Genomic DNA, 26907 nt, shown 5'->3' with positions numbered 1-26907 from the left:
GAGCTCTGTGTCTGGATGTGTGGCATGAAAAGGTAAGAAAATCTTCTGGCTTTGCAAATCACATGAATGTAAATGGGTACCCAGAAGGAAAAATTGCCCTCATACCACATAGAGAAAATGTGTGGTCACAGCTGACAGATTTCAGTTGGGTATCCAGCCTGGCCTACGTCTGTGGTCAGTTTGATGCAACAGAGTTCAGCCAAACTCTGTGTAATTGTCGGAGAACCAAAGATCACTGATTGGAAGAATATCAACCTAAATGAGTAATTTTGTTTTTCATAACTGCGTTGAAACGCGTTCAGATAGAAGCGAGAAGAGGCTCTGGCTCAGGCTCACAGGGAAGGATGCCACCTCCTGAGTCACTCTTGCTGCTTCCTGTCTCATCTGGAGCCTTTTTTGCAATACTGGCCTGGACTCCAGGTAACTCATGGCATGTGACAAGCTCACAGCTTGAACTGGTGAGACTACAGACAGAAGGATTAAACAGCCTTTTAGAGAGAGGAATGTTGCCAGTACAAAAATAACTTGCTGGAGGAAGCAGTGGTGATGTAAAAACAAAGCCACGCTTCAAGTAATGTTATAAGAGGCTTGACAGGAGGCAAATTTTCTTCACAAACTTAAGGAAGAATTTCCTTCTTGTAATCATGAAATAATGAATCCATTCAGTATCAGAAGGGACTAGAGTATACTCAAATGTGAGAAAGAAAGGAACTGGAAGTTACCATGATCCTTGGATTATTATTATCGAGACAGTGAAGAAAAGTAGCACAGTGACTCTAGGAAGACATTTTAAAATTAACAATTAAAAAAGAATTTGAAGGACTACAATTGAACACAGTACGTGTTCATATAGCAACTTCTGTTTTTCAAGTTAAAAATTTACTCGTTTCTCCATTTGTGTTTTGTTTGCACAGAATTATATATCTAAAAGTAATTCGAGTGAGTTACTTAACTGCTGGCACAAGTGTAGATCCAACAACATGTGCTTTTTAAATATGCTCTACTCAAATAATACAAAAAAAAATAAATCTCGATTCATACTCTGATTCTCCACCAGAATTGATTTGTATTATCTCAGGTTTCCCTAGTAAATATTTGAGTTGATTCCTTTGCTCCCTCAGAAGGAAATGACCTCTTTTCTTTTGGAAGGAATGATGAGTTTAGTAGGACTCTCAGACAGTGTGCTTATGAACACATGCTGTTAAATTTTAATCCTTGCTTTAGTTTATAGAGTATCTTCCTATCTATCCCCAGTACCAGATTTTAGGATCCCTGTCCAACATCTATTTTTTTTTTTCAGTGGCAGCATTGTATGTTGCATTGCCAAGTGCTCAAAGCAGTGATTGATGCTATTTGTTAAAGTACTCAGAGTCTGGCTTAGCTCATTTTCTGTATGGAACACATAATGATAGGACTGAGAACGGAAACACGTATCAAGTTGATGTCTGTTTTCTTCCATATCAGGACAATGTTTTATTTAATATTTGCCAGTGCTTTGTCCAATTTCTTTGACTTTTCTAACAACTTTTGTGCCTTCGGTAAAATATTTTGCAGCTGTAAAAAAATGTCCTGATACAGTATGTGTACACTTTGTTCCCACCTTCTTTGTTGCTCCTAACAGGATTCACTCACCTTGGTGCCATATACCCTGAGCGTGGCTGCTGGCTATTGAGAGTGCATGCATGCATTTTAGAGATCTAAATGTGGAAGTAGCTAGGGTAGATGGAAGCCTGGGACATCAGCCTTGGCTCATTCTTACTGTGATCTGAAGAGAGCTCTTACTATACTCCTTCTTCATGTTTTCCAGGTCTTAGTTGTGCTGAGATCTGTTTCAGCACATACATCTAATACATGAATCTTGGAGTAAACCCGAGTGGTCACAGCCATGAGGAGTTACATTCACCTCCTTGTATCATTCCACACCAAAAGTTTTTCATACAGTTGTAAACTTCCTCTGATGGGTCTGGAAATAACAAGAATAGAAAAGCTAAAGGCTCATGTGCCTCAAAGCATGAGCTCTTACAAAAGGCTTTGTAAGAAACTGTCCCTCTCAGCAGGTCATTCTGCGCCCACACTGGGTGGGAGTGGAGCTCTGAGATTGCCTGGATGAGATAGGGTGATTTGATTTCCCTCCTCCTCCCTGTACCTCTAACAGTCATGCTCTGTTCTTTCCTAGTGGTGGCGATCTATGACTACACCAAGGACAAAGAAGATGAGCTCTCATTTCAGGAAGGTGCCATCATTTACGTCATCAAGAAAAATGATGATGGCTGGTATGAGGGGGTCATGAATGGAGTCACGGGGCTCTTCCCAGGGAACTATGTGGAGTCGATCATGCATTACTCAGAGTGAAGACTAGAGGACAGAACACTGCATCTCCTGCTGCAGGAGCTGTCAGGGCTTCCCAGATCTCCACCAGCCTCTGGGGCCCAATCCAGTATAACTGAATGAAGGATAAATGTAACAACCACTCTTTTGGGTTTGGTTTGGTTTTTTTTTTTTTTTCCCCTTCATTATAAAACAATAGTGATTTGAGTTGTTTGAACAAATGGCTCTTCCAGCGGCCAGCAGAGGCTATCCTGAGCCATCTGACTTTGACCCATTCAGATGTAACAAACTTGTCGAGTAGCCGATACTTCACTCGAATTCTGACTTCTTCTGACAGGCCTTGGGATCTGTCTCAGGAATCCTGTGTGCCCCCGTGGTACTACCATTGGCAGCAATGCCTGGCACCGGGGATGTCCTGGATGCTTGTGGTGAAGGTTACTGGCCAGTGGACATCCCTCCTGTTTCTACACTACACTCCTGTGCAGCTGGAAGAACAGCCGTGTGCTGGCAAACACTGGGATTTCTGCACAGAGACGTTTCTGTGACTGCCTTCCAGATAGCTGGATCAATCTTTAGCGTAAACACTTCTGCAGCTGCTCTGCACACGTAGGCTGACGCAGGGGCACACAGAGCTGGCTTTCATTCACTCACCTTTCAGTTCAGACAATTAAGATGGCTGCAGCCCAGAGGACCCCCACCCCCATTTCCTTATCTTTTGAATGCCACATATTTGTTTTGTGTTCTGCACTGATGTAAATGTGCTCCTCTCCACAGCGAGCTCCTTGCCATGGTTGCTGCCAGTTCAAACAGAACTCACAGGTGCCGTTGAGGGTGAAGGCGAAACAAAGTTTACAGGTCCTCCTGGGGTCTGAGGATAAACTCTAGGGGGTGTGGTCCAAGGTTCAAATCTACTCATGCCTGCTTGCACTAGAGAAACTTGCCCCCAACTTTAGTCTTATGCACAATATAATGTTAAAAATCCAATCAGGTATTGTAAGTTGGCTATTTTGTACTTGATGACTAGATTTGCATATGTACTGTGAGAGCCCTGTGCGGAGGCAGGACAAACGGCGATTGTCGTCTTCATGTCTGTTGCCAAAATCTCTGCAGTGGAAGTAAAAAGGGCTGTTGTGTGTACTGGTTTCCCATGGAAATCCAAGCAGTAACTAGTAGTAGTTCTAGCTCTTCCCCTAGCCCTCCCCATTGTTTATTATAATAGATATTTTGAGATGTACTGGTGGCTTGGGGTGGAGTAATACCAATTGAAGGCTCTGTAGCCCCTTGTGATAATACTTGGCTTTTTAATCTAGTCTCAGTTAAAAATTCTGCTCTGTGATTGTACACAGCAGATCACTGTAAGTGATGGCTGTACTATCTGCCTAAGGGAAGGTCTAAGTGTTACCTTTGAGTAAATATCATGCATAACTGATTAAATTTCCTGTTCAGTCTTGTTAGCCTGCAAATTGAGCTGATTGTGTATCATGAGAGCCTCCTGGGCCAGGGCATTGTCCTGGGTGACTTTTGACTGTCACCTGGCCGAGTTCCAGCTGGTACCAACAGTAGCTTCTCCAAGGTGAGACAATGCTGCACTTGTCTTGGAGAGGCCTGTGTGTAAAGCAGAGCAGTGCACAAGAGAGCACCACCAGGGCTGGGTTTGCGATGGTATTGGCAACAGACAGGTAATGCCAATCCCCTGGTAATTGGTGCAATACCGGGATGGAGGCGCAGGTTTGGTGCAAAGCTGGGCAGGGAGGTGCCGTAGCTGCTTAAGGGGGAAGAATGAGAAAACGGATGGGTGAGGTGTGTTTGCAGGACCCGAGGAACATGATCACCTGCTGTGAGCTTGTGCAAGGTGACACACACAAGAAACTAGTTTGGTTGAAGTCTACAGGAGGGACAACTTTGAAGAAAATGGTGTGCAGATAGAGGTTACTTTCTCCCCTGCTCAATCCACATGTAGCCTAAGCACTGTTGTCTTCTCTCTGGAAGCTAACAGCATTATTGTTTGGGTGTGTTTGCCAGAACAGATACCTGTATGCCTTTTTCTTTGTGAAAAGTTGTCTTGCAGCAAGACTAGGAGAAGCAGCCATGTTCAGTTCCCTCAGTCCCTCATTTCTCTGGGAGCAAGCCCAGAACCACTGGTTGTGTAGTCACTGGAATGACTGTTTCTAGTGTCTACACTTTTGGTACAGGGAGGTGGTGCTTGCAGCCAGGGGCAATTGAACAGCAGCATTAACAAGCCTTTGGTGCTTACAGAGTGGCTGCGTTTTCCAGGACTGTCAGAGCTTTTCTGGCTTCTCTTGCCTTAGATGTGTTTATGGCAAGGACTGAGCCCACAGTGCTCAAATGCATTGTTAGGGCAGCTCAGTGATTTACTAAGTGAGAGCTGAACCCCTGTGCCTGTGCACCCACACTCCAGCTGGCAGGTCATGCATTAGTGAAATGTGTCTTTAACCCAGTCTGTGTAAGAGAGTGCTTGAACTCTTCTGACAGGTGGGTGGGGATAGTGTGTGATACACGCCCACATCCTTAATCTTCATTCAGCTGTTTTTTCATCTTGAAAGTTTTCTGTGTTGTGAGAGCAGAGCAGTGTGAGCTGAGCACTTGCCAGAGCCCAGCACAGAAGACGAGGCTGCAGAACCATGAAAGTGGAATGTGTGACATTCCTTGAAGAACTGGTTTTGGTCCGAGGGGCCAGGGGTTAGTTTGGTCCCTGCTGATAGCATGTGGAATTGTTTATCCTGCAAGAACTGCTGTGGATGGAATTTCTGGGTCACCACCTGCTGGTTTTATGCTTTATTATGCAGTACTAATGTAAAGAAATTTGTTGAGTTTTATGCATATTTTTATTTTGTACAGATTTTAATTCTGTGGCTTCCTCGGGGATGATGAGATATAATGGTCATAGCCCAGGCCAAGGTAAACAGGCTTTGTATATTAATGTTACATAGATTGCATGCTAGTAAAGTCAGTGAGGGTTGTGTTTCCAGTTTTGTCCCCTGTACTTCTCCTTGTCCAAAACCCTCTCTCCCCCACCCCTTTTTAATTTACAGGTTTAACTTAAAAGGGGCTGGCAATTGGGATTAGGGTGGGGGAGAAACACCTCAGTATTTTAAGTAGGTGCACGGCATCTCTGCACTGCTGCGTTCTGCTGCCACACCTGAAGGTGTTCAGCATCACAGGCTGTTGAAGCAGGATTGTGTAGGCATGAGAGGTGGGGGAAGGAGATGCTCCAGCATAGCCCAAAGAGTGCTCTATGGCCAAAATGAGTATGTTTCTCCCTTTGTGAGAACTGCCTTAGCCCAGCCAGCTGTTTTCATTGTGCACAGAAATCGTTCAGCATTCTCTAGCGGTGTATTTTGCCTTGGTTTGCTGTATTAGAGGTTTCTTCCTCTTGGCCCCAGGGACAAAGCTGTTAATTACAGCTGCCTCTCCATCATGTGCCTGCATGAGGGGAAGTCTGACAGAGCCTGTCCACATCTAGTGCCGAAGCAGGTTAATTCTGGTGCCTTCTTTCCAGCCTAAGAGAGATGGCTGAGATTGCATGTGTCTCACCCATTTTTTTTCCCCCTCACCTTTTTTTTTTTTCTCTCTCACTGGTTAGAGCAGAGGGCTGAGAGGGGCAGGAGAGGCAAGCAGCAAATTTTATGCTTGAGCATCCAGAGTGTGTGTCCATGCACACTGGCTGGAATAGGCACCAGAGAGCTGAAGCAATGCCTGAACTCTTGCTGGTCTCACTGGTGAGACACAGGCAGATACTGCTGCACTGAAGAGCCTTTGCTCTCACTAGAGGATAAGAGGTGTGGCGTGGCCCCAAGGTAGATGAGAATCTGGTGTGTGTTACCAGGAGGCTGATAATGTTCCTGGAATTCAGTTTGTCCTTGCAGTTAGTTCAGGTGGTTGTTCCTGAAAGCGGCTGGAGATTGCTGCTGGTGTGAGCTACAGGTCCTGTGGTCTGTGGCTGGGTGGCTTTACCAGTGGGTGCCAGAAAGACTTCGACCCAGCTAGTTCTTGCTAGAGCAATTTGTTCTCCTTTCACAGCTGCTGGGCATTTTCTTTCTTTGCTGCTGAAGGTTTTTGGTGACAGCCAAAGTTGACATTGGCAGTGATTCAGCTTCTGCCAAGTGCCACTTTTATCCAGGGCGTTTCTGTTGATCATGAGAAGGAAGCCAGGCAGGAGCAGGACTGATGAGCCCTTTCTGGCAGAGGGTGGGTGGGCTGCCTGCCTGCTCTGTGTGTGGTGTTGACTAGAGGTGGACAAAGGTTGTGCACCGACACTGTTGTGCTTCTGTGGTGTCTCCCACTTGTGCTTGATGGTGACTTAGTGCTGAGCTCTTCCTAGCAACTTCTACCATTTCTTAGCAAATGCTGCTGGAAATGAGCTTGCTTTTTTATTAGTTATGTCTGTGGGCTCCAGGCATAAAGCAAAACTCATGTTTTCCTTTCTGGTAAGGATGGAACTTTATGTGGGTTAGTGAACTGGGAGCATTTACAGGGCTTCTCCTCCTTGGGACAGGACATTTTGTAAAACAGGTGGAGTCTGTATTCTCTGCAGGCCAACTTTTTGGAAGCTGCTAGAGGATGCTGTTGAAGAGACCATGGTGCTGTGGTTTTACTAGAAAAGCAGTACTTGTATTCAGGGTATAGACAGTCACTGAATAAGCACTGCAGCATTTTAAGCAGCATTACCAGCACCATGTAGAGACTTCAGTTCCCATCTTGGCAACTGTGGCAGTGGAAACCATACAGCGCTGTTGCATTCACTAAGGCAAGTATTTACAACACTAATCTCAAGAGAAGATGGTGGTGGAAACTGAGCAGTAGCAGGTAGATGATGGGCTACACCTTCTAGGTGCCACTTAGAAGAATCTACTGTGCTTGCAGGTCTGTTCACCTTCCCCATCTTTTGACATCTCCCAGTATTTGGCACTGCCTCATTATTATACAGAGGTCAGAACAGTACAAGAGGGAACAATGTCTGGTTTGGGTTCCCCCCACCCACTAGCTGAAGTCCATGTGTAGTAACAGTCCCATTGATCTATTTCTGATTTTAAAACTTCAAGAATAGTGGGACCCCCTACCTCATGTCCTTGGGGAGACTACTGAAAGCTTGGTGCAACGAAGGCTTGACAACTGCTGTTAGAAAGAGTAATTCGCAGACCATGGTGTTCTGCTGCTTTCATTCAAAAAAATCCCACCCATGTGTTTTGTTCAATCTCCTGCCCATGCAGGAAGAGTTTGTTTCTTTGGTACTCTAAATATACTAATTTTATTAGCACGTGTGCTTATAAGCAAGATCTGTTACAAAACAGTGAAGGCAGCAGCAGCCTGACGTCCAGAGGTCAGCCTACAGCCAGCAGCCTGCTGAACACTGACATGGAGACCCTGCTGAAATGTGTGCAGAACATTTGTTCCAGTTTCTCTTAACACTTCAGAAGAATCCTACCACTGCTGACTAACAGGAAGAGCTGTGTACAAATTCATTTCCATTACAGCGCCTTGGTAAAGTGCTGACAGGTCTGAGAGTTTTTTGTAAAGAACAAGTGCTTCTTTTCACATTTGAAAAAATGTCTTTTGCAACTTGCATGGACAAATAGTTTCTATGAATTCTCTGGAGATGTCAGTGTCTAAACATGGATTTTGTCCATGCACTTTTTTGTGAAAGCAGATACCCCCTTTGGTTTGCAGTCAGAGGAGTATCATGCTGTGCTTTTGCTTTTGGTACTGCTGATGCAGTGGATGAGTGCAGAGCCCACTGTAAATGACCAAGCCCACAGGACTCTGGGGAGCTGTATGCCGCCAGTAACATTTTATTGTGTGTGCCATTTGAACCACCTTCCAGTGAGTGCAAAACCCAATTTTTAAATTTTTTTAATTGTACTTGGAATTAACTGTTGCTGTGTACTAAACCCTCTTGTTACGAGCCCTAAATAAAAGGAACAAAGCACACACCATGTGTTCTGTGAGCGTGCCACAGCCGTGTCACATTCCTTGTCTTTGGCTACAGACTTTTACACACACTAGGGACGGGGATAGTGGGTTATTTATGCGTGCAGCAGGATCCCCGAGGATCTCTGAGCACTGCACTTCCCACAGCAAAACTATGACCCTTGGCATAGAGCCTGCTGCCTTCAGCAGCTCCTCTCTCCCCTCTGTATGATTGCTCCTTTTCTGGTAGTTGCGAATGTAACGTCTCAAGTCTGTGCTGCTCTCAGGGCCAGCCTGGGAGCAGATCCCAGGGGGAGGAACAGAGCCACATTCCCTACGGTGGGCCCCGGAGAGGGGCCGCAGCAACACTTACCAGCCAGCAGCTGTTCCCTGTGAGCAGAGCTGGACAGGACTCTGTGAGCCTGAGGAAGGAGGCAGGTGGAAAAGGTGAGCCTTCACACGGGGTCCTCTTTAGACCTGTAATTGGTGTGCACCATGTTACTGGTACAGCCAGCTCTGACCCCTGGAAAGAACTGTGCAAAGGAATAAAAAGTGATTTTATTTAGAGTGAGCATATCAGTGGTAACCTGTAGGCCATCAGATACCTGAACCCCTACAGAGGGGAACCACGGATGGATGATCTGAGAACACGGAGGGTTTTGAACTCATGAAAAAGGAAAACTGCAAGACAGAGGATTAAAACAGGTTATTAAATTTAACTACATCTTTATTGAATTGTGCATATTCCATTGTATAATGATCTATATTGGGTATTCTATAATGTAGTATTTCTTTTGTCCTCTCTCATGCTTAAAAAAGTATATTTATACATATATTTATATATATTTATAATATGGCAAAGCTCCCCCCAACCTGAAGCTATCAGTCTAAAAGAGCTTTGATTTTTCTTTTTGGAAAGGGAAGAAGAGGGGAGGCAATCCCATTAAAAGATAAAATGTGCAATTTTCTTTTTAAAGCAGTAAACATGAATGTATTTACAGCACTCAGCACAAGTTTGCTGCACAGACAAATCATCATTGCAATGACACTTTTTCTTACACTTGCATCTCCAGTATGATACAGAATATTCCCAGTGGCTGGTAACAGTTAGTGTAAGCCATAAAACAAACTGCTGCTCCAGTTAATTTCTGGTCCACTGCAGTCCACTAGGAGGCCTAAGATTTCCAATTACAACTTGTGACAAAGCATTTAGTTTTCCTTTTAGAAGTACAAGCTGCACCAAATCAGCAGCAGGGCACTGTGGGCACAGGTTGGTTTGCTAAACTATCCTTCACCCCTGCCCTTTGCAGGTGTGTACCCAGTTTGCAGTGTTGGTCAAAGGCAAGGGATGCACAACACCTAACAGTGGAACCGTGCTCTCTTGCCAGATGCACGCAGCAGATCAGCAGCACGTCAGCTCCTGGCAACTTGGCCTCTCAAGAGGCTGGTGCAAGCACATCTGCGTACCTGGAATTTAGCTCCGAATGCATCTTTGGCATCTTGGGATAGCTGGGAGGAAATTACTTTCCACCGGAGGGAACAGTTGATTCAGTTCCAAAGTCTCCTAAAACACAACTCGCCTAAAAAGCAAGTTGCCTTTAAGCATTTAAATAAGGGGTACTACTGTCCAAAATCTGTCACTCAAGTTTCTTCTCATTTATCTCACTAAGTCCCTGCCGTGGGGGATTGTGCATCCAGCGCTAGTTCCTGTTCCTCCTGGTCTTCCAACTTCTCTAACTGCTGTCACCAAAGATACACACACACCCCTGCTGAAGAGAGCTCCTTGAGTCCTTGCCCCTGAGTGCCTCGCAGAACCAAATAACCCAAGTCACCATTTTCCCCGTGTTAGTGGCAGTCACGGTAACTTGCACTGTGTGGGATACACGCACATTGTCAGCTCAGTTGCAGTTTAGTGTCTTAAACTTTTCAAAACTTCACCAATCCTGTGACTCACTGGATCACAGTGTGAGTGAGTGCTGCCCCCTACAACAGAACCCTGGTTTGGTTAGTCTTTGTGGGCATTTTTTAATTGAAGGAAAGAAAGAATTCAGAAAGGAAAATTGCTGAATTTAAGACAAACTTCTTATAATTCTAAAATAAAGCTTAAAACCCCAGCACGTTACAAAAACCGTCCAAAAGAAAATTATCCCTTGTAGTGTTAAATCTCTCCGTTTTGGAGTCTGCCCCAATTGTGCAAGGGAATGCAAAACTAAACACCAGGAGCCACAAATGGGCTCCAACGAATTAAGACTTTCACCTCCAAATGAGGAGTACACTGAGTACGTAATCTACACCTTATCAGTGCATAAAGGAAAACAAACAACCAAACTCATATGTTCTGGCTGTATCATCACAACCTTCTGCCAGGAGTTTATACTGCTTTCCTGGACTGCTACTGATTTTAACACGACACTAGTTGAAGTAACAATCATACTAAGACCCACTTATCTTATTTTGAATAAGAGACAAATTTACCTGCAATGGTACCACTGAAGCAAAACAATTTGGTTCTATGCCGTATTCTGTAAAAAGTAGAAAATCTCTCTTTTGCCCTTCTGCTGTTGAAATGGCACTTTTGGTTCCTTAAACTGTGGAAAAAAGGATTTTAAATCGGAGGAAAACTGGCCACACTTTATCTCTGAGCTCATTTGATTTATCCAGTTCCCTAAGGGCACAGAAAGAAGGAATTAGAAAACCTTTAAATGTACTAGCCCAGAACAGTAAATGTTAAAATGCACTTGTTGAAAAAACTGCTTCCTCTCCCATCAGACCTGAAACCAAAGTGATCCAGGCAGCTTCACTTTGTTTCCCTGATGTGTCCGTCAGTCACTGTTGCCCTGCAGGCAACTGCAGAGTAAGTTCAGGAGAGGAGCTCTTTGGCTTTGAGGTCACGCACCAAGTCAGAGCAGTCGGTGGTTTGCCACAGGAAGAAACCACTGTGCAGGGTGAAGCAGAAACCTCCTCTCCCAGCCACAGATTTTAAAGTACTAATCAGAACCCCCAGCCTAGTCACCTCCAACGTTACCATGGTCTGTTCAGAACCTGTGTTTGTTTTTAAAAAATTTCTCCTCTTAAGAATAGTGCTGATAGAAAAGCCTCGTTTTCCCTTTCAAAACAACTTCCCAACATCTAAATTATGACAGAAGTGTCTGAGAAGGCTAGCTCCCTGCTTTCTACACCTGTGCTGCAGTCATGGAGAAACCTGGCTGAACAGGAGAGCGTGCTGCTCAGAAGTGGATGCTACTGCTGCATGAGAGAGAAAATGAAAACCTGGAACAGATTAACAAAGGCAGCTGTATGCTCTCAGCTGCCCCTGCAGCAGTGGGGCTTCCCTGATACCCACCTTAACAAGTGTCACACAACTGGGGTTTTAAGTAGCCTTACACTCTTAGTATTTCAGGATCAAAGCACCAGCTCTCTTTGTGTCTGAAGTATGAAAATTCAGCTTTCACATGCTCATTTTAATAGTGCTGGAGGGATTGCTGCCCATGTTTGTAGCAGGAAGCATCTTCCCGTGTATCTGAGATCCAGCCCCTTAATTTTCTGATTTAAATAAATATAATGGTGCAATTACGAGACCATTGCACACAGGGGAAAATAACTTCCTTGCAAATAAGGCGTAAATATTTACTTTCACAAAAACAGTAAATAAATACACTGGAAAACCAAGTTACAATGCGGGGAGGGGGTGGGGAGGATGTCTCCTAAGCTGAAAAGACAACCAGGTTGTCTGACCCACATTGCAGCCAAATTTCAGTGCTTAGCTGAGAGAAAGGAAGCTGCAGCCACTCACTGTATTTCTGGATTACTACTGACTCAGGAAGTAAACTGTAACAAGAAGGAATACAGGGTGCCACCTTTTGCTAATACTCATTCTTTTTGTGGCAAACTAAAGAGTTAAACATCTGTCTTCCAGCAAGCTGTTAGCAGCCTGCAGTAGTGAGCATGGATTCATTGCCTAGGGAGAGATGATACTGGGAAAATGAAGTGGGCACAAGAAAATGAGAACAAAGCTCAAGTGTCTCTGAAGAAATTGCACTCAAAACGTTGCTGTGCTGAGTCCAAAGCACAGAGGTACCCGCACTGAATGAACGAAAGTGAAAGGGCTGGAACTGACACACACCAGCGGAGCTGTCCTGGGGAAAAGAAAAGCACAAGGGGCAAGCAGAATCCCCTGCCTGCTCTCACCTGGGAGCACACGCTGCATCTTGCCAGGGAGCAGAACGTGCCCACTTACCCGTCACGGGAACAGCTGAGGAGTTGTGACTGTGCCTGTGCCTTTTGCTCCACTGGTGTGTCTGAGCCCCAGGAGCTGCACCCAGTACAGAGCAGCAAGAGGACAACGTTGAAAATTACAGCACCCATGAATTGCAGTATAGCTTAACAACCTTCCTGTGAAGTTACTCACCAGCTACACTGAGCATGCTTAAAATCAACAATGCAAATGCTTTTAAGGACACTTTGTAAGCACAAAAATAGTAGAAACAAAACTTGGTGAACAATTTGAAAGATACAAAAAAGTGCCTTTCCATAGCAGTGCTTTAAAAATGCACACAATGGTATATACTCTTATTGCTCAAAAAAACTAGTCTGAAATATTAAAACAATTTCCAGAGGTGCTGAAATAGATTTTTAAAAAATCATATGAAACAGGTCAGCAGAGACAGCACCACTAATTTTTCTCTTTTCATGATGCACCTATTTAAAACTATATAGTTATAGATGTGTCATTTACCCCCTCTAATTAGCAAAACTTTTTTTCCTATTCATAAAATATTGACAAAGACATTTATTTTATTATTTGGATTTTTAAAAAACTTTATAAAAAAAAGGAATGGGGGACACTGTCACAATATTTCTTAAATCTATCATCCTCAATTACTCTAATGAGAATTTAGTTTATATAGTTTTTACACATGTGAGAATACTGTCAGGTCAAGCCACTGCCTTTGTTTCATTCTTCGGGGAAAGGAAAGCATTTAAAGTTTGCTTTTGGAGAAAAGGTAAGCAAACAGTGAAATGATCTGCCCTGTGAGCCTATTGACAGTATCCCCGTGGTGATGAGGGAAGCTGGGGTAGGTACAGTCCAAGTATTTCAGCTGTTTTACAAAAGGCTGCCACCACCACCCTGCAATGAACATGCATGATGTACAAGACCACTTACACCACCTACACTACCTTATCACAAAGTCTGAACACGTGGGTGGACAATCAAGCTGCTGAAGTACAAGAAAAAGAACTGTAGTACTTGATCTGGTGATGGACTGTATAGAGATGACTCACAAAAAACCAAAGCAAATCAACAGTATTTTCTACTCATATAGGCCCTTAAATTAAATTATTAGCAAATGTTATTGCCTCTTAAGGTGGTTTTTTTTTCCAGTCTTCTTCCTTCACTACTAGAAGTGCAACTTTGTAATTAACAGGTTAATGCACTGGTCACAGTCTCTGGCGGGTCAAAGAGAAGAGAATTTCTACTCTACTTGGCCTGAAATCGCGACTCCTGTCTCTTTCTAGAAGGGAAAGTTTCTTAACAATTTCTAATGAATTACAAACAATACTTTCTTGACATATTTCCAGACACTTGTTTTTGTAAAGACAGTACATCTTCTCAGGCACAGACCAGGTGAGACTGCATGCTGTGTACGCTTGTGCGAGAACAGAACGCTTTCTACAGAAACCTACCTGTTCATTCGGGAAAGAACTACACGGACAAGTGACGGATCCGCGTGGGTCAGCCTTGAGGGTTGGCAGGATTTTCGACTGCAGGAGTCCTGGCAGCTTTCAGAAGGGGTTAACACAAATATATTCATCTTGAGCCGTAGAAACGAATGATCGAGCCTACCATCAGTTAGAATGCATACTGGTTTGGAACAACATATATTTATCCTACTTAACTGCATGGACAAATAACTTTGAAAGAATCTGTAGCAGTGTATATTTTTAAACTATTTGGGAGGAGGGGGAGGCTCTCTATAGTATAAATATATTTCACTCCAGCCCACTATATATAAAATCTATTTTTTTCCTCAGAACATACTCGCTTTCAGTAGTATTATGACCAGAATGTTTTGGTATGTTGCATCTGTACTTTTCAATCAATGGACCATGTACACTTACTGGCAGAACACGTTTGGCTCTGCACCATTTACCCACCGCAAACTGCTGAGAAGTTCGTGGGTTTGGTTTTTTTCTTCCTTTCTTTAAAGTGCCCCCAACATCTCCATCTTTGTGGTAAGATTTGACCAGTTACGAGTCCGATTCCAGGTAATATACTGACTGAAACAATAAATACGGTTCTACAAAAACATTCTGGTTATCTTCTATAATTGCGACGAAATATATCACAATATATTATATACCTACACTTATAATACATGCACAAACATGTCTCACGTGGACAGACACTACAAAGAAATTATCTCCCTCCCCCACCCCTAAATGCAGAAAAAGAATGAAAATGGGGTTTTGGTCCAATCCATAAGAAGGGTAAAAGAAACTGAAAGGATGAAGCCAATGCCTCTCTACTCACTTTTCCCAATAAAATATCAACACCCCCAAGCCCCCAACTTTTTTAGCCTAGCCATGAGAGGGGAATGTCTTTACATTTAGCTGCAGTTTGAGATCACCTCTTTTGATGGGGCTATCATCCACATCCCCACATTCTCTCCAAGTGCGCGGGATCGCAGGCTGGCTGATCACAGAGCAGCCCACGAGCCCTGGAGAGCACCGGCCCCTCGGCACTGACTACCAGTCCCGCGACAGCTTGGTGTTCTGATCCCTTTTGGGAGGAGCTGGGGGCGGCCCCCTCCGTAACGTTGCATAGCCAGATATGTGAGTGCCCCCGAAGCTGCTCGTCTTCTGCTGGTCAGCCAGCAGCTCCGGCGGGGGCGGAGGCAGGGCCATGTCGTCCATGGTGGCGGTGGGCTCTGCCCTCGACATCCGTGCGGAGGAGAGGGAGCCGTGCCGGGTGATGGATTTCCGCTGCAGCGTCCGGTTGAGGTCTGCCAGGAATCCTGGCTGAACGCTAAGGCTGGACTTGGGTGAAGTGGGCACTTGAGGGCCAGCTGGCCCTGGTGGCTCTGCGACCTCCGCCTGCGTCAGTCGGGTGCTGTCGTTCCGCTTGGGGCGTGTGGGTGGGGGGGCTTTTTTCACAGACGGTTTTGACCACGCCTGAGGCTGGGGATTTACAACGGCGACCTTTGGGGAGGTGCTGCCCGAAAACACTGATGGGATTTCTACTGGTGGGGGAGGAAGATCTATTTCAGGTGGTGGTGGTGGGAAGTCTGAATCAGATGGTGGTGAAGGGAATTCAACCACAGGTTCCTTTCCAGATACACTCGGAGCAGAAGCCTTGGCTGGGATCCCACCCTGTGGAAGGACAATGGGCAGGCTCACCCCAGAAAGGTTGAGCTTTCCTGGCTTTGGAGGGGCTGGAGGAGGTGATGACTCCTTGGAAGGAGAGCCTGATGGCTCTGGTGGGTGTGCAAATTTGCTGACAAGGCGGTCCACTGAAGGCCTCTTGGACTCATGGTACTCGGCGGAGCTTGTGGACTTGATGCTGGAGTTGCGCTGAGGTGTCGGAGGCGGTTTCTTCCCTCCAGGGCTTGATGTCTTGCCGGCCTTTTTGACTGGAGACCCTGATTTGTCAGGGGGGGGAGAACCTGCAGAGGAAGCTGGGGAAGGAGGTGGAGGAGGAAACACTAAACTGCTCTCTGGTGGAGGAGGGGGGAAATCCGGTGAGGGAGCAGCAGCAGGAGCGGGCTGCCATTTAGGCTTTGCCTTCACCGCTGGAGGAGACTGTGGAGCCACACTCAGTGGAAGGGGTTTCAGGGGCTGGGGCTCAGTGGCAGGTGGGGTGGGAGGAGGTGGGAACTGGCTAACTATCTGCTTCACCACTGATGGCACTGGGGACTGAGGGGACGGAGGAGGCTTCACAGAGAAACTCTGCTGCTTTGGGAACGTTGCAGGGGGCGTGGGGCCAGGAGGGGCTGGAGGCAGAGGAGGCACCTGGGGAGAAGTGACACTTGGTTGTTTTTTTATTGGAAGGGGCAAGGGAGCTGTCACAGGGGGAGTGACGTGTGTGACCCCTGGCGATGCTGCCTTCCCGCTGGGCTGAGGGGGCAGAGCTGCCATGACAGGCTTTGGGGGTGCCTGGGGAGGTGGGGGGGCAGGCACAGGAGGAGGTGGCGGTGGCAACGAGGAGGCAACGGTGGCCTGGCTTATATTTGGCTGAACCTGATGGATCTTGGGGGGCGGCGGTGGCGGCGTGAACTGCGGCACAGAGGGGGCACAAGGTGCCGGCTTCAGCTGCGCCATGGCCGAGCCCGGCGTGGGGGCGGCGGTGGAGGCGGGGGTGGCATCACCCCGTTGGGGGCACCAGGATGTGAGGCTTTGCCGAGGGCGGGGGCGGGGGCCCTGCTGTGCAGCAGGGCTTTGGCAAAGGCCCGCCGTGCTGGGCGGCGTCTCTGCAGCCGCGTGATGGTGCTGTACTTGACGAACATGGTGGCGGGGAGCCCGGACGAGGCGGCCTGGCTGGGCAGGGGCGGGGCGGCGGGGAGGCGGCGGAGGGGGAGGGGGCGGGGAGGAGGGGGGCGAGCGGGGGAGGGCTGGGATGCTGCGTAGGGCGTCACCACCTTCGTCTGGGGGGACACCGGAGCCGTGACAGACACGAAGGGCCGACCTACAGGCTCCATTCGGGCCTACGGGGAAGGGATTTTTAGTGAAAGTGGAAAGGGAGAAAGAGAAGAGAGAGGGAGGAAGGGAGGGAGAGAGGGAAGGAGACAAAGAGGTTACAAAGTCAAGGTCTAAATGTGCCTGTCATTAAAAATTAAGTGGCAGATTACAGCATGCAGGAAGTATTAGCAAAAAAAACGGAGCAAGAGACAATTCCATACACTGACAAGCCAGGACCATGCAATCCAATGGGGCAGGTCAGGGGGGGCGGAACCGGCAAGACTTGGTGGAGCCAGGTCTATTCCAAGCTACGCTGACTGTCAGGGAGAAAATACACCAGCCTTGTTACTTCCGTGGGGCAGGCAGTCACAGTGAGAACCACTGGCCTGCTTCGGGCAAGTATAATGACCCAAACTGAGTCCCCCCCAGAGCACCACAGGCCATGACAGAGGACAGAGAAAGACTCTGTGGACACCTCAGCTCAGCAGGACTGGAGTTAAACCACACACGGCCTCCCAGAGCATCTGTCAGATCTTTACGTGGGTTAGCTCAGGCCTTACACTGTTCAGTGTTAAAAAATGCAGAAATCCTGAACTGCTCTAAAACACACTGAGAGCAGATTACTGAGTTCCTTTTCCTCCACATGCTCTGGTATCCAAGAGTAGCAAGGAAAAAAATAAGGAAAAAGAGGGAGAACTGAGGTTTCCTAGGAAAATTTCCCCAGAAGGAAATATTTAGATATCTGCAAAAGAAAGTTTGCTTGGGAAAGAAAAGCTATACATGCAACTATTACATAAAGCAGAAAAATTAAGGAAAGATGGGGAAAAGCTGTCTAAGGGAAGGAGCAACGGGAAAGCAGCAGGCAATATTTTAGTCGACTCATAGGGTTTTGCTCAAGTTAAGTTGTTTCTCTAAAACTGTAAGCCTACAAAACAATAATTGCATTACTCAGGTTTATAAACACCCTCCTAATACAAAGTGGTTTGGCTGCAAGCCAAGGTGTGAACTGCACAGTGCACAGCATAGAAACATGCATTAGAAATACGATACCACCACAGCAGCTGACCACAGGGGGTACCTCTGCCTTATTAGTAGATACCCAGCATTAAGTTAGCCCAACTATGCTCATTTGCACTGCAAGAGCAGGTTTGCAAATCGCTTTGTTCTAAACACAGGTGCACAGACTGTCTGTATGTGCAGAACTCCACCAGAAGGATTAGAGTCAGAAACAACAAACAGTGATTTTACCACACACACGGGGTGTGCCTCTACCTGTCACAGTAGGTCTGGAAGGCAAGAGTATTAACAGTTCTGGAACTAAATCAAGGTGTTCACATTACAAAACAGGAGAGAAATCTTGGTCTTTTGCAGGTGTTAGTCTGTAAATTACCATTCTCCCAATCACCCAGGTTAATGGATTTTCAAGTATCACCACCTGACCTTAATTGTGCCCTGTATAAGGCACCATGGGTGTGCTGCCTTTAGTTGTGCTGAGCTTCACTTTTGACACCTGAGACAGCAAAAGGTAACAGGAAAAATAAAAGCGCAATAAAACAGACAGAGAGGGAGATGAAGGCATAGCAGAATAACTATCCCTGAATGGCAAGACCTTGGAGAATCTTCAATTTGTCCCTTAAAGCAGACACAGTGAGCATGCATTTTGATGCTTGCTGTAGCATCCCATTTGAAATAACGTGTTCAAAATCTAACAAGCATGGGCATGATCTTCATTGCCCAACTGTGAACAATGTGAACAGATGAATAAAGAATTCTTTGGGAAAAGAGCAATCTTTCAAAATATGAAGTGGATGGATTATCTGCATTTTGGGAAACATTTTTTTTTAATCTTAGATATAGTTGAAAGAGGGAGTTTTCCTCATACCCACAGAAGGCAGTTATTTTCACAGTGAGCAAATTAAACACAACAGGGAAAAGACTACTGTGCATTTGAGAAGGGGAAGCTCCTCCCATCTCCAAAAAAATCAAATTAAATTTCCACATTCGGAAAGATATTTAGTGATACTTTGTTTACAGAAAAACCTTGAAAGAGATCATGGAGCTTTTTTTGTCCTTACAACTATGTGATGTCCTTTTGTGTAGCTCAAGAAATTACTTATTACATACTAGCAATTCATATTTGTAAGATGCATTTTCTTGACTATCTGGAATTCTCAGAAATGCTGTAAAAACAACAGTATCTATTTTTTAAGTATCTACTGTGGGGTTTTTTGCTATTTTTCTTTTTCCTAAGAAAACAAACCTTTGCAGCTGGAACTGTGTGCCATCTCTTTTCCCATGCTGATTGCCTTTGACTGGTTAGCAAACTTAGGTCAAATATGACAATCTCCTAGAAATCTCAGTACGTTTTTAACTTCAGTAAATTGTTGTGAAGTTACTGGCAGCTGGTAAATGAGGGGAAAGCAGGCAGAACTCACCCATTATTATTAACCTGTTAGCCACTAGCCAACCAGTGCAACAACCTGGCTGGAGATCCAGCACCACCATCACATGAGCCAGAGCAGGCTCTGTTCTGCCCTGCTTGCTGAGGGGGATGAGCCAGGGGTGACAAGGTGGGAGAGAGCTGTTGCACAAGGGGAAGGACATGCTGGACACGTTCTGCCACTTGCAGCAACCTGCCCACATGAATTTCTTAAGCCAGCTTTGTCACCAAAGCACTGCCTCTGAAATAACTGTTTGGAGACTAATCTCCCTAAACCAGCACGTCTCATGCAAATTACAATTCTTTCAATGCCATTGTTTCTCTTCTTGCTACATAGTTTAACATTTTCCACTGCCAATCTGAATTATTAGTTGTTTAAATTCCCTGAGCCAAACCTGTACTGTAGTTTCACTGAAGGTGAATTTGTCACCAATTCACTGAAAAATTTTTTAACATGGCTTCAAACAATAACTTTACATGGCTCATTTCATTTGGATTCTTTGGAAATTTAAATTGATGAAATCTTGATACATGGATGGCCCTCAAGAGGAAGTATTATGAATATTTTATTTTTTAAATGGCTTTAATCAGACAACATAAAAATTCTTGGGGATTATTTAAATGAGCAATTGCCAGCAGCATTATAGACTTTATAAGAACAACAGTGACCCCACAGTGGTAAACTTCAAACTTTTGCCAAAGGCTCACTGAGTGTAGCAGCAGGATTTTTACGCTGAAACCAAAACTCAAGGGAAAAGGAACATTCCCATTCTCCCAGCAGTACCCTTTCACCTCTGTCAGATACCTGCTAGCAAGTGGCCCATCTTGTGCATCTATCCCACTCCTGCAGAAAGGATGCACCCTGTACCCATGCACAAGCCATCTGCTGATGGACATACACCAGGTGTTGCACTCATGCATAGAAAAACTTGGATCACAATTTAGCAAGCTACATTCCTGGACTCAGTACTATTACAGTCTGACAATTTTCAAGCCAGCAGGCACTGCAGAAAAGTTATGAACCCCAAAGAATGCAGCCATGTCAGCCTTCACATTGTCACACGTGCTTTCTTATCTGAAAACAGGATGTTTTATCTTATTTTTAGTTTTTTATCTGAAGCACCAGTGTCAGGTGTAGCGACCCATGGGTTTAGTTTTAGTTTTAAAAACCTTGCTTGTCTAGCTTGAACCTGGGGTCTAGGGAAGGTTCAGACTTGACAGAAGTAAAGACAGCTTCTCCTATGTAATGTAATTCCTCATGTAGCTACTACAGTTAATGACATCAAGGCTGTTCTCAAACCTGGAGATTCCTTTGAACCTGACAACAAGCCAGTTTAAGTGAAATTTTTGCTGTGTTTGGAAATCTTTCCCAGGAAATACACCAGTCAACTACCACAAGAACAGAAAACTAACCAAATCACAACAGACCTGAGCCCCAGGCTCAGTGAGTTAAAATCTTTCATAACTCTTTACCAGCAAGAGTAGATACCGAGTCTGCCTCAGCTCATAACTGCTGTCAATGTCAGTAGTTTTGTTTTGACCATATCTGAGGTCACTGTTTCCATTTCCACCTAATATAACAAAACTTTTGAGTACAATGTTTGAGTAAAAAGTACTACTGAAGTAATTAAAAATAGATATACCTGCCTTCAGCTCTCAGTTATTCACATTTTTAAAATGGAAAGATGTGGCTCCCTAACTGGAGAAATATTGTAGTGAAAGAATTTCATTCAACTTGTTAACAGGTTATAATTTTATTTTTTCTTCATTCAACATTAGTTAATACGACTCTATGAGAAGGGCTGTATTGTGCCTTCAAAGAACAGGGGGCTTCTGTGCACACAAATAAAAGCAAGAACAGAAAGTTCTAGGGCTGAATTTCCTGAAAAAACAATTATATAGCAGTGTAAATCGATAACGTAAGATAAAAAAAGAGAAGAAATGCCACTCAGGACAGAGGTGGAAGAAGCATATCACTCTGTCTTGTACAACTGGTTGGGTGTTGGTTCTCAAACTAAAGTCTTCTTGTTACCTTGCTGGATTCCTCCAGTTGAGTGCCTCGTTTCCAGGCCTCAGAGAACATGGAGCTGACAATACTTTGGGAACGGACGTGTCCAGCTGGCTGGGTGTCAGAAACTCCACTGTCAGACTGATTAGAATGATTTGATTGAGATTCTGTTCAGAAAAAGAAAAAAAAAAATGAACAAACAGCATATGTTTCTGAATATAAGAGTAAAGTCATCGTACTTATAATGCAAGCCTGTGTGATACTTATTGGTCACTCTTGTTAAACACCTTATCCCACCAAAGGACATTGCTCCCAGTAACTACTTCATAAACTCAAGCTCATGTTCGGGCCACTACTGTCTGGAAAATAAAACAACACGACAGATCCCCGGTATCAATCAAACCTGAAGCTACACAAAGACAGCAGCATGTCAGATACACTCCAAAGTAAAAACACATGTGTGGGTTCTGAAAACACAACAGCTCCTGCACTTTGGGAAGAGCCACATTTTATGCAGTGCATGCAGTCTGCTCTCTCCAGCACTCCTCCCCAGCACAACCTTAGAAACAAACACTGGACACAGGCTAAGACCGGCAAACTACACTAGCCAAGGCAGGAGGCTGCTTCCTATAACCCATTCCTCAGCAAAAGAGAAGGAATGATGGGCTTCCTGCAACTACCTAACACTGATGATGCTCTGGGTCCACAGGGTATCTTGAAAAGACAGCAGCCACTGCCAGACCAGTTTATTCAGCCTGACACCTGCTTTCTGTGTAATCCCAAACTGTCCTAGGAAAAAAGGAGCATCCAGGCATAGATTGGAATGCCGCTCTGGCAGAACATGCATGGCTGGTGGGCTGTGGCTCAGCTCCCTACAAGAGACAACTGATCAGAAAAACACCCAACTTGGATGGAAAAATTGTCAATAACCAAGAACATACTGCTACACCTGGCAAGCTACACCACACGGCTGGAAAGATGCCTTCCCAGTTAGGCTGAACTTGCTTAGCTCATTCTCACAGCCTACTTTCTGAACCTGTCCAGCTCAGTGGCATTACTTCCTGGCCTGTGTCTGCAGTGCACAAAACACTCACACTACAGCACATTTTCAATAATTAATCTATTCCCTGAGGGTCCAGAACAGCCTGACAAAGCATCAGTCACCTCTGAACAGTGAAATGACACTATATAAACCATTCATCAGCTTTAAACTGTTACGTGCTACAAAAAGTGAGTCGCAGTCCTGCTGAGAGGTAAACAGGAGCACATTACTGCAGGCAGGCACAGTCTGACACAGGAACAGAAACAGTATTTTTAAAGCTTGTCTCTAAAGAGATTGTTTGGATTTTTGCCTTTGGAGAGGGACTATTTCTCATTTTTTAATCTCAAATATTTCAGTCAACAAAAGCAGCTTAAAAGCTGCAGATGCCTGTTCTGTGCATCGTTACAACATAAATTTGATTTTTCCAATAGGTGAAACATAGAGGCATCAGGAATTCAAAATGACATTTTCCTCCACTCTGTATCAGAAAAACACTCTTCTTTGGAGGTGAACAAGAAAGTACTATGTGTTTTAAATACATACACCACTGAAAATAATATAAACATATAACTATTTACATGTTTTTATGTTAAACATAAAGTCTGTGGTTTAGACTAAACATAGGATAAAAGACTTTGGAGAAACAGTCCATTTCCTGAAATGGTCTGTCTTTTGAGGTAAGGTATCTAGACAGCAGATGATAAAAAAGGCAATTAAGTCTTTGTATTAGGAAACAGACCACATTATTACCTGGTAAACTAGATGAGCTGGAGCCTGACTTGATACTGGAGCTAGACAAGGAAGTCCAGTCATATGCTGATTCTGTTCTCTTCAGTGCTTCCTGATAGTTCATGTATAGTTGCTTCCCATACTAAGCAAAATGACAAACATATTTAACAACTGTATATAGACTGTGCACCCTTTTCAGACTGTTGACCTCCACCTCTAGTTCCTCTATTTCACATTTTTCCCTTCCAGAAAGCAAAAACAGGCTCTCTGTTAAAGGAGTTCTGGCATTTTTTTTTTTTTTTAGTTAGTGAATTGCTGAAAGAAAGAAAAACAGTTTATTTATGCTGGAAGAGATAGTGTCAAGCAAGAAACAGTCCAATGAATAAACTAAACCAAGCTGGGGATCTTCGAAAACAGCTCTGTTTTCTAAAATCTGTAAGGGAGCTGGCTAAAATCTGTCTGATGCATGGCAATTAGCACTCTGCCATGTGACAGGGGTACAGCAGAAACAAGAAGAAAGGGCCCAATACTGAATTATTGTAACAATAAAGCCTAATAATTTTTGCTAGGGAATGAAATACCTAAGAAGACTGTACAGTTCATGTTCAGAATAGTTAAACAGAGGGAAGTTAGATTTAATATGTACTTTGCTAAGTAACTGTAAATAGTTTTAAACAGGTGATGACAACAGTGCACGACTACCTAGAGGTTACCTTAGCAATGCGGATGCCATTGATCCACTGGTGTAGGGTTCTTACATCATCACAGCAAAGATACTTGATATACTGGGACTTCTTCTGGATCTGAGGATGCTGCAGAAAAATTGTTAACTCTCATCAATATTTTAATAGCTAGGAATGCAAGGAAAGTTGTTGAGGTCTATACAAACAAACTTAATGCTGGAAGCTCTTCAGCAGAAGTCTGCATCTGAGCCCAGTTAAAAATGTTTCAGACTATTTCAGAAGGTGAATTTCAGTCAGGATTGCTTCACACATATGTCACACTGGCAGTGTGTCAGTGTGCATCGATTTCATGTTTGAAACACTAAGAAAGGGCAAGTCTTCCATTATTGTATGGGCTTTAGTACTGCCTACCTACCAACATCTTCTGTATCTCTGAACTAATCCACTGCTTGAGGGAGACAACTAACATTTCACCTTTTAGTCACATCAAAAAAAACTAGAGGGAAACACTCCCTAAATGCATGTTGCCCTTTGTATTGGAAGATGAAATCCTTTTTCAGGCAGTGGACAGCCACACACTCCAGATATAATAAACAGTCTAATGTACTGACATATACACCACCACATGAGCTACAGATCAGGGAGGGGAAAAGTGCAACTATAACCAGCTCTTGCTACTGGCACCATTTTCAAATCCATGACGACACTTTACTTGCTGTGAACACAGTGTGAAAACCTGTTTTAAAATAGCTTTGTACCCAGTTATCTTGCAGGAACTGACACCATTCTGAGCACTGTGTGGGTGGGAGTCAAGAAAAACTGGAAGACGTGTCGATGCAATTAAACCTGACATACTCAAGTTATTAATCTTATAGTTTAAGATCAGGTCACTGGTTTTATAACAGTTTTTGCTACCTGTTCTTTCTACCTGTCCTTTATACTCTGAACCTTTTTCCTTTACAGCATCTCCTTTCCCTCATATGGGGCAGTAAGGGTAGACTTGAAACTCTAACATAAATTTCTGCCCAGCTCTGGACCTACACTGAGAAGACGGTAACTCCCCAAAGTTAGCATTTCAAGGGATATTATCTCACTGAACCTAAACTGTTGTAAGGTACAGGGTTGCCAAATGGAAAAGAAGAGTTTAGTGTATGTTTTAGAGTATGATGAACAGTTAAACAAGACTGGTACTCATTAGTCTGGAAATAAAACAATTCAGGGCAATATGAAAACATTCACAAAGTCACAAGGAGCACAGAGAACAAGCAACAACTGTTCACTAACTGTTCATGTTGTATACAAGACCTAGAGGAAAATAAAATGAAAAGCATTCAGAAGAAGTAAAGGTGTATTCAAGGTATACCACATTGCTGCAGTGTTACCTTTAGTACTAAACAGTAGTCTGTAGGTGCTTTGTATTTGTTCCGATAGTCCTGCCCATAGTAAACACTGACATGGTCCAGCTGTAGGAAGCACACAAGATCCCTTGAGACCTATGAAAAACAAAACCAGTCATTTACAAAATAGCTTTAGAAGAAATCCACACACATTGACAAAATCAGCCTAATGTTAAGATCCAATACTAATAAAAGGTCTAGTTAAGGTCAAATATTAGTTTCTATCTGATTTGAAAACTACCAATACAAGAAGGAGATACAGCCATGTAAACTCTTGCATCAGACCTTAATTTTTAATCAGGACATCCTTTTTCAAATTCAGTCTGGTTTTTGTGTTTTGTGTGCATTTTGCCTTTTGACATTTTACACTGGGCTACTGATGTGCAATCAGAGCAGGTATCAGAGAAAAGTAAATATGATCGGTGGACCAGGAAGTTAAGAGCTGTTGGTTCCATTTAATCTCAGTAATAATCACATTGTCCAAATTCCAGTGTGATGGTGAGTAGAATTCTAAAGATGTTTGGCAGTGATTGTACGGTATAGAATTTCAACAGGGTACTTGCATACTGATTGTTTTAACAAAGCAAGAGGCTGTGGAAAGAACATCTGGCACATATTCAACTCTGAAGGGAGCTGATGCACTGACAGAGATTTCCTCTTCATTGCCAGCTGTGTGGGAGGTGGACTTCCTGTCCTGGGAATTGGTTGATGCTGTCGACATGGATGAATTCATGGACAACTTGAACTCACAGCAGTTCAGCCCTGAAGCTATGATATATTTGTAGCAGCTTTCTATTTTCTTTTCATTACCAATACACAGAACAGCAGTGACACTGAAGAAATGGTATTGTAATTATCAGTTTCAAAAAACATAGCACCAATTGGTCCAAATAGAATCCCATCTTTATGAATTAACTAAACCCAATGAAATTATGCAGACTGATTGTGGATTTGGCCTGATACTCCATGATTGGCAGTTGCAGTGCCATTTGGTCCTCCATCTGAATTATGCTTGAGAAAAAGATAGCTTCTTAGCTCCACCAAAAATTTTTCCTCAAGTACTTCTGAACACCTAACCCTAAACTCACTCAAAAACCAGACCCTTGTCTTCCTGTATTTTTAAATTTGGGGTTATATCCTTCACAGCAAGTGCTGCCACAGTAATTTTCACCATATTTCCATGATAAAGTTGGTTTTTTAACTAAGGATGTGGCATTAGGAAAAGCACAGCTAAGCCAAAATTCAAAGTCTCATGCGCACTACTTACCAGCAATGAACAATTCCTTGAAATTGCTTTAAAATAGCATACCTTTGCCTTCCCTTTAGGGACATAGTAGATTCCAGAAGCTCGAAGAAGAAAGTAACGTTTCTTCCAAGACTTCTTACCGTCCTCTTTCAGCCACAAAACTCCCTCAATCTCTGGCACAGTTACAGAACTTCCACAGAAACATTCCTGCCGATAAACACAGTGGTTTGGGAAACAGAACACAGAGCACACAGTGTTTTTTGATGACAAATCCTTTATCTAAGGACTGAGCACATAACAGGGATAACTCTTTTTTCACACAGTGATATGAATTACAGATTAATCACAGAAGCAATAAGGTGATTCAAACAAAGACGATGGGCCACCTTAGCATTGGCTCAGTGCAACAGTGACAAAAAAACCATTAGCA

The 26907-nt window shown here is 44.1% G+C and overlaps 2 protein-coding genes across 11 annotated transcripts in view; one reads left to right on the top strand and one right to left on the bottom strand.

Moving 5' to 3' along the window:
- The window catches only part of ABI2 (abl interactor 2), a 68833-nt gene extending 60556 nt beyond the window's left edge, over positions 1 to 8277 (top strand). For all 10 annotated transcript variants that reach the window (XM_050340109.1, XM_050340108.1, XM_050340105.1 and 7 more), the window contains one exon: positions 2177 to 8277. In XM_050340109.1, coding sequence (XP_050196066.1) covers positions 2177 to 2352 — 176 coding nt within the window. In that variant the 3' untranslated portion in view covers positions 2353 to 8277. The remainder of the gene's footprint in view (positions 1 to 2176) is intronic.
- A 685-nt stretch (positions 8278 to 8962) lies between these two features.
- RAPH1 (Ras association (RalGDS/AF-6) and pleckstrin homology domains 1) overlaps positions 8963 to 26907 on the bottom strand; it is an 87747-nt gene continuing 69802 nt past the window's right edge. Inside the window, 7 exon segments of the mRNA XM_050340093.1 lie at positions 8963 to 16589; positions 16592 to 16958; positions 21405 to 21547; positions 23173 to 23293; positions 23865 to 23963; positions 25217 to 25327; positions 26541 to 26684. Coding sequence (XP_050196050.1) covers positions 15004 to 16589; positions 16592 to 16958; positions 21405 to 21547; positions 23173 to 23293; positions 23865 to 23963; positions 25217 to 25327; positions 26541 to 26684 — 2571 coding nt within the window. The 3' untranslated portion in view covers positions 8963 to 15003.

This window comes from Myiozetetes cayanensis, unplaced genomic scaffold (assembly GCF_022539395.1).
Source record: "Myiozetetes cayanensis isolate MyiCay16 unplaced genomic scaffold, myiCay2020 scf9, whole genome shotgun sequence".
NCBI classification, from domain to species: Eukaryota; Metazoa; Chordata; class Aves; order Passeriformes; family Tyrannidae; genus Myiozetetes; species Myiozetetes cayanensis.
Note: the sequence above shows the minus strand (reverse complement) of the source record. Positions and strands in the feature narration are given on the sequence as shown.